General features: G+C 41.9%; 1 protein-coding gene across 4 annotated transcripts in view; it reads right to left on the bottom strand.

The window, feature by feature from the left end:
• Positions 1–10,550, bottom strand: part of CACNA1B (calcium voltage-gated channel subunit alpha1 B) — a 644,201-nt gene that overhangs the window by 63,928 nt on the left and 569,723 nt on the right. For all 4 annotated transcript variants that reach the window (XM_019510484.1, XM_019510481.1, XM_019510482.1 and 1 more), the window contains 3 exons: positions 6,060–6,125; positions 4,017–4,108; positions 1,347–1,497 (listed from right to left, as the gene is read on the bottom strand). In XM_019510484.1, the coding sequence (XP_019366029.1) occupies positions 1,347–1,497; positions 4,017–4,108; positions 6,060–6,125 (309 nt within the window). The remainder of the gene's footprint in view (positions 1–1,346; positions 1,498–4,016; positions 4,109–6,059; positions 6,126–10,550) is intronic.

The following is a 10,550-nucleotide window of genomic DNA, read 5'->3' as shown; positions in this document are numbered from 1 at the left end:
ATGCTCCTGGGAGCATTGACTCAAAGAATAAATTCATGCAGGGCTGCATATTACACAGATGTGCAGCAGCCCCCAATTTTGCTACTCTTCTTTGGGTGTGGAAGTCAATGTGATTTGGCAAGATTTTTTTTTTTCTTTGGGGGGGGGGGAACTGTAAGAAAGTTAATGGACTTTAAAATAACACAGAGATTTTCTAATGCTAGATTAGGGATTTGTATAAGGAAAGATTTGTGCTTTAAAGTGCTGGAGTTCTAAAGGAATCTGTAAATGGAGCCATAACTTTTTATAAATTCGCAGGGTTCTAAGAATTTTAATACTTGCAGGAAGGTGTCATATGCCATATGTCATGAAGAGGGTGCCAGCTGGCCAAGGGACCCAATGGTGACCATTTCTCTGAGGTGGTATGTCCCTCTGCCATTTGAAGTTAATTTTCCCATAAGGATATTTCTGTGGGTAGCAGGGATTAACTATATTTAGGAATTCTGACTCATAAACAGATCTTAACTTACAGGAAACTCATTTCTGTGTTCTAGAATACAGTCAGGAGTCATATGTAGGGGACAACACATTTGGTTTTGGTAAAGTTCAAAGCTATGATTTTTATTCCTTCAGTTTCTGCGTTTATTCTTTTTTCTTTTACCAAGTTCTCCTGTGTCTCAGAATGGGGAAACAGGCCCCAAGAATGAAAAGAGTTCTGCAAAACATGGTAGCACTAGTTAAAAGTTCATTGCTAGTCCTGCCTGCAAAACTATGACCTGACTCAGGTACAGTAGATCTGTGAGTTCTTTTCACTTTTGTGCCTGAAGATTTCCCAACTGTCACCACTGGAAAATGATGGTCATTTTATTTATTAAAAAAAAAAAAAAAGAATGAATAAAGCAGCAGCCCAAACCATCACACAAACACGAACACAGTGCTTTGCTGAATGTTTCTTAGAGCAATTCAGAATCAATAGTGTCCCTTCTGCTCTGAGCCCCTCCCCATTCCCAATCCCATTCTTCAAAAGACCTTTTATGAGTTGAGACAAAACAGATTAATGTTTAATTCAAAAAAGGAGACCCCCCACCAGGAGAAAGATGAAGACCTTCACATAAAACTAATTACTAAATTATCTCTTTGGGGATTACAGGGGTTTTATCACTATGATAATAAATGCTTTTTAATGGAATTGTCTTTTAATGTTGTATAAATCATAATTAGAGAGCAGCAGGAAACAAGGATACAGAGAGGGCAAGAGGGACCTGCTCTGTGTTAAGTGGGAAGGGAACCAGCGGAGTTAGGGAGGACCGATGTAAAGCCTGCAGCTTGCTAATGTGGAGGGAAATAAAAGGGTGGGATTGACTTACCAGAAAGGAGCAGAGGAAGATGAAAGAGACAAAGTAAAAATAGGCAAAGTCACTTCCACATTCATCTTTGGTGAGGCCAGATCGTGGATCACAGGCTCTGTTACTGAGGCATGACAACATGATCTCATGCCAGCCTTCCCCTGTAGCACTCCTGCAAGTGGGGACAAAATTACAGCGGAAGGGTGAGTGAGTAGTTTTGACCCCAGGAGAATACACAATCAAAGCTAATCAGACCACTGAGTGCCTTTTCACTGGGTAGCGTGTCAAAGCAACAGTGCAGACCCTCTCTAACCACTTAAGTTCTAGTTTGAATAGTGTTATCAGATTCTGTTACAAACTAACTCCTCTGTCTATTGCCTGCTTGTGTACAGGAGTAAAAATATGCATTACTACTTCATAAAGTTCCTTTAAGCTTGCCTAGGTAACCACATTCCTTGTTTGCAAGGTATACCATCAGACAGCTAAATCCCTTTTTCTGTAATTCAGTGGTTCTCAACCTATTTAAACTCCAGGCTCCCCTGGTCAGACTCAAGGCATGGAGCATCAGGGGGCTTATTGAACATGTATCAAATACTTGTAATTCTTTGATGGAAGGCTCTGTAGAAGGGAATAGTGTCAACATGAATTAGGAGTCTCTACTGGTATGGACTGTATCTGCTTCATTGGCAACTTTGGAAAAGGAAAGAAAAGGAAAACTTGCTTTCATGTCATTGGGAATCAAAATAAACCTAACAGGCTCAGACAGGATAAACTTATTCTGTTTCTGGGAAGTGAGACCAATTCATTTAAATAAGTCATGTACAAAGGACAAATGTAATCAAACAAGTAAAAAAAAAATCCCAAACAGCTCTGCCTTGATGGTAGCTGGAAACCCAATGGAGAGGAAGTGAAACAAAAGTAGACTCTTCTATCTCAATCCATCATTTCAAGCAGATGCAAAAGCATCTGAATGCTGTGGTTGATTACTCTGACACAGATACATTTTTTATGACAGTCTCCTGGGTTGTTCTTTAATCTGTTCCCACCTCCTCTCCCTCTTCTCATTTTACACATGACAGCAGTTCCTGCAGTAAGATGCAAGAATAAGTTTATATGTTCCCAGAGTGAATCCCAACTGCCATGTTTGATCCTAGGGGGACAAATCTAAAAGAAGCCTAAACATGTAAGGGACAACATAAACCCACACGTGCACACATACATGCATATAAACACAAGCATACAAGCACACTGAGTTCCAGAAGGATTCAGTTAATGTGCTTTTGCTCTTAGTGCAGTCACTGCCCGTCTCCTCTGAACCTTCTTTTATAAAATGAATGAGATTCTGAAACTTTGTAATTCACAGATTCATGGGTTTTAAAGCCAGATGGGGCCATTGTTATTATCTACTCTGCCTTCTTGCCTAACACAGGCCAGAAATCTTTGTTCAATAATTTCTGTATCAGGCCCATAACTTATGGAAGGGGCTTAAGTCTCAGTTGCCTCTACCTCTTGTATAAGTGTCTTCACCCATGGAAAGTGACTGTGAAGTATTCATAAAATGTTGCTAGTACCATGACTTAAGCTCACTGGAAAAGTCTGAACATCTTTGCTCTTTGATTTCTTTTTCCACTTAGGTTTTACAAATTCTAATAAATATCAATGAAGGGGGAAAGTAATGGATAAAGGTGCCTGAGCGTTGATGTATTCTCTTTATCCACGGAAAACTTCCAACTCAGTGCTCCACTCATGTCTTGGTCTTAACTCTAAAGCGGTTTTGGGACCTAAATGCAAATTAGATCAGCCTTGAGGTTCTTGTAAGTTATGTGAGATACAACCCTTGGTGATCACCAGACAAAGGCTCCCTTTTCTTTACTACTCAGAATTCACCGTATGCTGGAAGGATCCTCAAGTAGCTGGTTAAACTGGCTCTGTAACCTTCTGCAGTGTTGCTGCAGTGAAAAGTGGGCTATATCATGAACCATGAACCAGAACTTGGACAAAAAGGTCCAGGAACAAGACTGAAAAAGCTGATTTTGTCAAGATGAAAGGATTAATTTCAATTTATTATTTTCAACTGCATGAGTGAACTGGAGAAAGCTAATTTCATTATCTGGCTGCGTAGAAATTACGCTAATCAACCCCCCCAATAGACTATTTAGTTACAAGCATGACATCATTACAATATAATTTCACTTGTTGACTGTAGCCATGACACTGGTGCTAGAAGTACTGTTATGTAAATACTAACCATTTTGTGTGCACATAGCTCGACTCTGGAGCATTTTTTGTTTATTTTGTTAGATCCATGAAAATGGCTTCCTGGTTGGTGGGAAAGAATGCTATATTTCACTAACTTTTCTCCTTAAAACATGCTGCTTTTCAAATGAAACTGAGCCTATATAAGAATAGACACATTCTGAACAAGGTATAGCTTTGAAAGGTTAAAATTTAAGTCAGTCATGGTGCAAACATAACATAAAAGCAAAATTTAAGAATTATGAATACAGCTGGAAGGAAACAGAAACAATTTGCTTTCAAAGTTTGGCAGATATATTTCTAGTAGAACTGCCCAGGAATAAAAAGAGCAGAAAGTGGAAGTTTTGAAAGTTGCATGCTCTACCGAACTGAGAATACAGCAGCTTAATTATCAGTACTGAAAACCTAAACCTTTTTATTTTGCATTTTATTTACCTGAACAGTAGCATCAGGGCTTGCAAGAATGTTCTGAAGTTATTGTGTCGATTAATTGAGGAATCATCATCTAGTGCAATGTTTCCAAATACCTGAAAAAGAAAACAAAAGCAATTAAGGCCATTTACAGGCTGGAGTAAGTTTCCATAGGAATCTCTGAGCCAGAGTCAATAATGATGTAAGCCATGAGAAATACGACAAACTGGTGTAACTGGTCATAAAGCTGATGTGGCCAAGGGGGATCCAGTTAACATAATATATTTGGACTTTCAAAAAGCTTTTGACAAGGTCCTTCACCAAAGGCTTAAAAAAAAAAAGGAAAAAAATTGGTGCTGCAGGATTGGAGGGAAGGTTTGTTCATGGACTGATTAAAAGGTAGGAAGCAACGGGTGAGGCTAAATGATCACTTTTGAGGCTGGAGGGAGGTCAAATGTGGTGTTCCACAGGGATCTGTGTTGGGCCTAATTTTGTTCAACAGTTTCATCAGTGACTGGGAAATAAGGGCACATAATGAAATCTCCAAGTTTGCAGATGATACCAAATTATTTTGGGTAGTCCAATCCCAACCTGATGGAGAGAAGCAGCAGAAAGTCCTCACCAACCGAAGTGAGTGAGCAAAAAAAAAATGGCAGATGAATTTCAGTGTTGACAAGAACAAGGTAAAGCACCTAGGAAAAAAATACCTCAACTATATGTTGGGGTCTGAATTAGCTGTCACAACTCAGAAAAGAGTCCCTAGAGTCATTGTAGATAGCTCTCTAAAAACATGAGCACAATGTGCAGAGGCAACCAAAAAAAAGCCATTAAATGTTGGGCATCATTAAGAAGGGAATAGAAAACAAAACAGAGATCATCATCATGTCATTTTACAAATCCATGGCACCTCCATCTCAAATACATTGTGCAGTTCTGGTCTCCACGTTTCAAAAAGGATGTAGTAAATTAGAAAAATACAAAAATGATCAGGGGTATGGAGAAGTTGCCATGCTAGAAGACAGTAAAAATCCTAGGACTCTTTAGTTTAGAAAGGAGAAGGCTGAGGGGAAATATAATAGAGGTCTATAAAATCATGAAGGGTGTGGACCAAACGAACAGGAAACTGTTGTTCACCAAGTCTCGGAATACTAGAAGTAGGGACACCCACTGAAATTAGCAGGAGACAGGTTTAAAACTAACAAGAGAAAGTACTTTTTATGCAATACGTAGTTAACATGTGGAATCCACTGCCACTGGAGGTGGTAAATGCAGATTGTCTAGTCCCTTTTTGAACCTGGCTATGCTAATACAGTCTATTAATAGCTATTGAATGGAATGATTGGAAATGTTTCCCCTGGCATCTATAAATGAATAATGGTGGCTGCCAAGGAGGGTACTGAATGAATAGGCGATAGATCACTCTAAATCTATCCAGTTCAGTGTTCTCCCTCTAGCATCCACTTCTGCCAATGTCAGAGATGGGCGACTGGGCTAGATGGACCATTAATCTGACCCAGTATGGCACTTCTTACATTCTTATGTTACCGAGACAGAGTGATACTGTAACTTGCAAAATGCAAGATATGCAAAATAGGAGTAACTTGTGGGGAGGAAGAGGCAGAAGGTGGTGTGAAAGAAAAAATGATCAAACATGAGAATACAGGACAGCCTGCTTCGCTGATATCCAGACCACCTCCACTACCACAGACAGGTGTGACCTTCACTGATTGCAAAAAGAGTTACAGCTGCTCATGCCCAGGCTAAGGTTAGTCCCCAAGAAATGAGAGAGATGCAAGTAACACTCATTTAGCATGCCCAGCGTGAATTTATTGGTATATCTGTCTTCTGTCGGCACAAGATGTGGGGGTGGGGATAGAAAGGTGGCATTTTGCCTTCTTGGCACCTCTTCTACTCTGGAAATGAGTTAATGAAAAAAACTCCTCCCCCCAAACTAAAACACCCAGCAGAGGTTCACTGCAGTAAGACGGCTTTCCCGGTATCTAATCCGATTTGTTCTGCATAGCAAATCCTGTGTTCTCATGTTCAAGACTGAAGGCCAAACTTTACCTGCATGCCAATAATGGCATAGATGAAGAAGAGCATCGCAATGAGGAGACACACATAAGGCAATGCCTGTAGAAAAAGCAGCAAGGTTCATATTAATGACAGCAAGAGCATGTATTGAGAAACAGTATTAATTCTGAGGTACCGCAGCTGAACAAGGTAAGGAGAGACCAGGCCTAAGGCAGCAGTAAGGAAGCTTGATGGACAGTCAGAGAAGCACTTGTAAAAGTAACCTTGAGAAGAGCTATGAGAATGAGCTTCTGTGTAGAGGGCTGACTGGAAAGAGGCTTGTAACAGTGAACAACAAAACTGTCTTCTGCGGTTTGGTTGTTACTGGAACAAAGCAAACGACATTTTATGAACATGCTTTATAAATAAGCAGGAGTGCACTAAAGAAGTACCTGACTCCATCATTGAAGTACCTGACTCCATCATCAATTTCTCTTCCATAAAGATGCAACCTAGAAACGGCGTAAATCAACTAACCACTTGGGCCAAATGACAGCAATAATTACCTGCCACAGAGTGGAACTGGGAGGCTGTATTCATTAATAGCTTCAAGTCTTGCTGAGACACTCAGATGCTCACATTATTAGCAGCACGCTGTATTATTAGGCGGCAGTATACATACTGGTTTATTCTGTAGCTCACACTACATTTTGCGTACGGTTCTATTTTAAGTCAGATGCAGCTCTTACTTACAGACTCTCTCTCTCTCTCAACCCCTCAATATTTTTGGATCACTTTACTTTGTCTTGCATCATTACAGCTGCTATTAATGATCTTGCAGTTATCCAGCTCTCTGGAAAACCCACATACAGTGTTTAACTCAAGAAACTCTGATTCTCAGGGTCAGGCCCCACCTGACTCATCCAGGATTATGCAGTCTGTGATAGAACGAGAACCATGACCTTTGATCCGCACTTGTGTACTTTCCTTAAAAGAACATCCCTGCTACCTTTCTGTGGGCACTGGTTTCTTTTTGGTGAGGCACAGTCTGAGTCTGGGAAATACTGGTAATTCCTTGTTACTTTTCTGCTGCCTAATGAAGCAATGATAGGATTACAATGATCTCCCCCAACTCCTGAACTGAATCCTTAAGAAAAGGGCAATCAAACAGCTGTCACAGGGTGTTTATTTATTTATTTATAGTCATAAGAAAGGTCCCTTTAGTTACACAGTTTGACAGCTGGGTGAAAATGTGACATTTAAGAGTGTACTGGAAAGCACAGGCTGCCTGCCCATAAGTCTTTCCAAGGACACTAAGTGCAATGCACCTATAATGAGCTTCCCAAGTCTCAGCTCTCCAGATAACAGCATGCATGTGATACTGCTGCCCTCCTCTTCCCACACACCAAGAAGCACCGTCACATTACCACCATTCTCTGTATTCTGAAGGCTCTGATGCCTCCATGCCTAACTCAAGATCTTATTACCTAATTGCCCCGCTTTTGAAACCTACATGCTCTTGCTTCAACTTTCCTGCAGCCGTCCTCTCTCTGCTCCTCCTGTTCTCAATGTCTCTGAGCCATCTAACAATGCTCTTAGCTGTGACTCTTACGCTGCTGTGGCACATTTAAAGTAAGAGACTTCTCTGAAGCTTCTGCTGTTTGGCACCGTCTCCTGCATCATCCTACCGCTTTGCACATGACAGTCCCAGCCTCATATGGAAAACATGCTCATGTGTTTTGAGCTCTCTTCCTCTCTGCTCTTATAGCTGAATGATTGCTTAAGGCATTTTGGAGGGCAGTTTGTACAAAAGGAACCTATACAAAATAAAATTGTATTATACTGATCTATAACCAAAAACATCAGAGTTCACAGGACAGCTCCCAAAACACAGCCTCCCATCTAAAGATCTAAAGAGGCAAAAACCAGACCTCAGCCTACGGAGAAATGATACACACATTTGAAAACCTAACATATGGTACACAGACTCACAGATCATCACACGTATTGATGCAACCCAGATCACAGATCTGGTCCATAGTGAAAGAGATACAGCTGGCCGTATGTGGATGTGAGCTTTTGAGTAGTTCTGCCGATAACTCCCTGTGTAGCCTTCAGCAAGGCCCCTGAACTCTTTTTGTCTCATTTTCCCCACTGTAAAATGGGTCTAATGAGTCTTGCTCTCCTTTGCAAAGCAATCTGAGCTCACTGGACGTAAGGAAAACCTATGCTTTTTGAGGCAGGGCTTGCTTTTCTGTTATGTGTTTATACAGAGCCTGGCATAAAAGTGAGGGAGCTTTTAGCACTAATACAATATCATTTGTCAATAAGTACTAAATATTAATGCAGATGTGCTTATGACTACACAGATGTATCCTGATAGAGTTTGAAAGAAAATGGCAATCAGTGTTAATGATATCTCTTATTCAGAATGATAATAATAATAACACCCCCCTACAAAGATGGTACCATTTTCTAAATGCTATAAGCTTTCAAGTAAAGTTCCCTCTTTTCTCTTTTCTTCCCCACTTCCCTGTCCACCACTCTTCTCCAAATAAATTTATGGGGCTTTTTCAAAGGAAGTTTTCATGAAATCAGAGCAGCCAACTGGAATTTTGCAATCCTGTGTTATGCTGCTTTGTCTGCAATTCATTCTCTTTGTAGCTGATTTTGTAAGGTATTGGGCACCTGCAACATCCACTAATTTTACTGTATTCTAGGAGTGTTCATTACTTTTGAAAGACCTGGTTATAGATGATATGCTCATATAAATTATCCTTTCCATAAAATGGGTACCTCAAACCATTCTTTACAAGCTTCCAGGCACAAGCACCCTTCTTCAGGCATAGGGAGAGTCTGTTGTTGTTTTGCGTTCTCCTGCAATATGCAAAATGCAGGTCTGTGAAAATACAAATGCATGGCAGTGAGGATCAGGGGCAATGCGAGACAATAGGTGTGAAACAGGTTGGGGGTAGAGGGAAAAGGGAGGAATGTAGACCTGGTGATAGAATGTACCTGACAAAATGTAGAGAGGTTACCTGGGGTTAATTGGATAACAGGCAGGTTGTAATGGGTGCATCTGCACTTCGCCCTATAGTGATGTAATGATGCGCTACGTCACTGTATGGTGCGATAAGGCAACATAGCGACTGTGTGTCTATACATGACTGCCAGCTACGTCACAGCAGCAACGTGCTCCTTGGCTAGAGTCCACTGCTTCAGCGACTTTTGGAAGTACTCAAGCATGGTGCTGTAGCAGTGTCACCATGCGGTGATGTGTAGAGGCACCTTATGTGCCATAAATCCAATATCTTGATTTAGTCCACGATTTTTTTTATCTAGTAGATTTAGGAAGTGAAGTTTGTAGGCTTGTCCATGAAAGGTGTTTTCTAAATTCCCTTTGAGGATTACAGCTGAGAGACTGGAGAAAGAGTAGCCGTCGTGTGAGACGTTCTCCCACAGGTAATTGGGTATTTTTGTCTTTGATAGATTTTCGGTGTGCATTCATTCAGGTGCACAATTGTTGTTTGGTTTCTCCTACGTATTTTTCATCAGGGCAGTTAGCGCACTGGATGAGATGTATTCAATTTCTGGAGCTGCAGGTATAAGATCCAGGGATGCTGATGGTTCTGTTGTGGGGTATAGTTATTGTGGGAGTGGTGGAGATGTGTTGGCAGGTTTTATATTTCTTGTCCCAGCATGGTCTGGATCCATTCAGTGTGCTTTGGTCCAAAGGACGTTTGCTTCTGGCGATGAGGTTAGCAAGGTTCGATGCTTGTTTGAAGGCTAGGATGGGTTCTGGGAAGACCACTTTAAGAATGGGTCTTCTTCTAGTATGGGTTGCAACTGTTTGAGGATTTTCCATATAGGGTCCCAGGAGGGATGATATGTCATAACTAGTGATCCATGATTTGTGGGCATTTTCTTTTTGTACTGCAGCAATTCTTTGCGTGGTAGCCAGGGGATGAGGGGTAGGGGGCGTGTCTTTCAAAAGTGTGATCTATCTCTCTGGAAGAGTGTCCTTGTCAAGTGAAAGTCCTTTTGAGATTGTGAGATTATAGACATTGGATCTATGGCACATTAGAACCAGCCTGCCATCCAGTAACCCCAGGTAACCTCTCTACACTCTATCTCCACGTCTACATTCCCACCTTCCCCCCCACACACCTATCATCTGTCCCACACCTAATGTCTCCCATGGCCTCTGATCCTTACTGCCATGCCTTCGCATTTTCACAGACCTGTATTTTGCATACTGGCTTCTATTCGTGGGCGACTGGTGCCACCTCAGTCGGGAGGGGGGGGCACATGCCTCCCTGGCAACCAGTCAGTGACTGGGGTGGGGGGGGTCCCCCTGTGGGTGATCACGCCAACTGGGGGGGAAGTCCCTTCGTACCCAATCTCAATGACTGGGAAGCAGCCACAGCACTCCCGGAAGTGGCCTCAGTGCTTCATCCGGCGCTCCCACTCCCTGGCCAGTGCTCTCGGGGGGGGGGGGGGGGGGGGGTACTGGGGCTCCGGCCTGCCCCCCCTGCCCCTCCCCCA

The sequence above is a fragment of the Gavialis gangeticus genome, unplaced genomic scaffold (genome assembly GCF_001723915.1).
Source record: "Gavialis gangeticus isolate Ggan-Ray unplaced genomic scaffold, GavGan_comp1, whole genome shotgun sequence".
NCBI classification, from domain to species: domain Eukaryota; kingdom Metazoa; phylum Chordata; order Crocodylia; family Gavialidae; genus Gavialis; species Gavialis gangeticus.
Note: the sequence above shows the minus strand (reverse complement) of the source record. Positions and strands in the feature narration are given on the sequence as shown.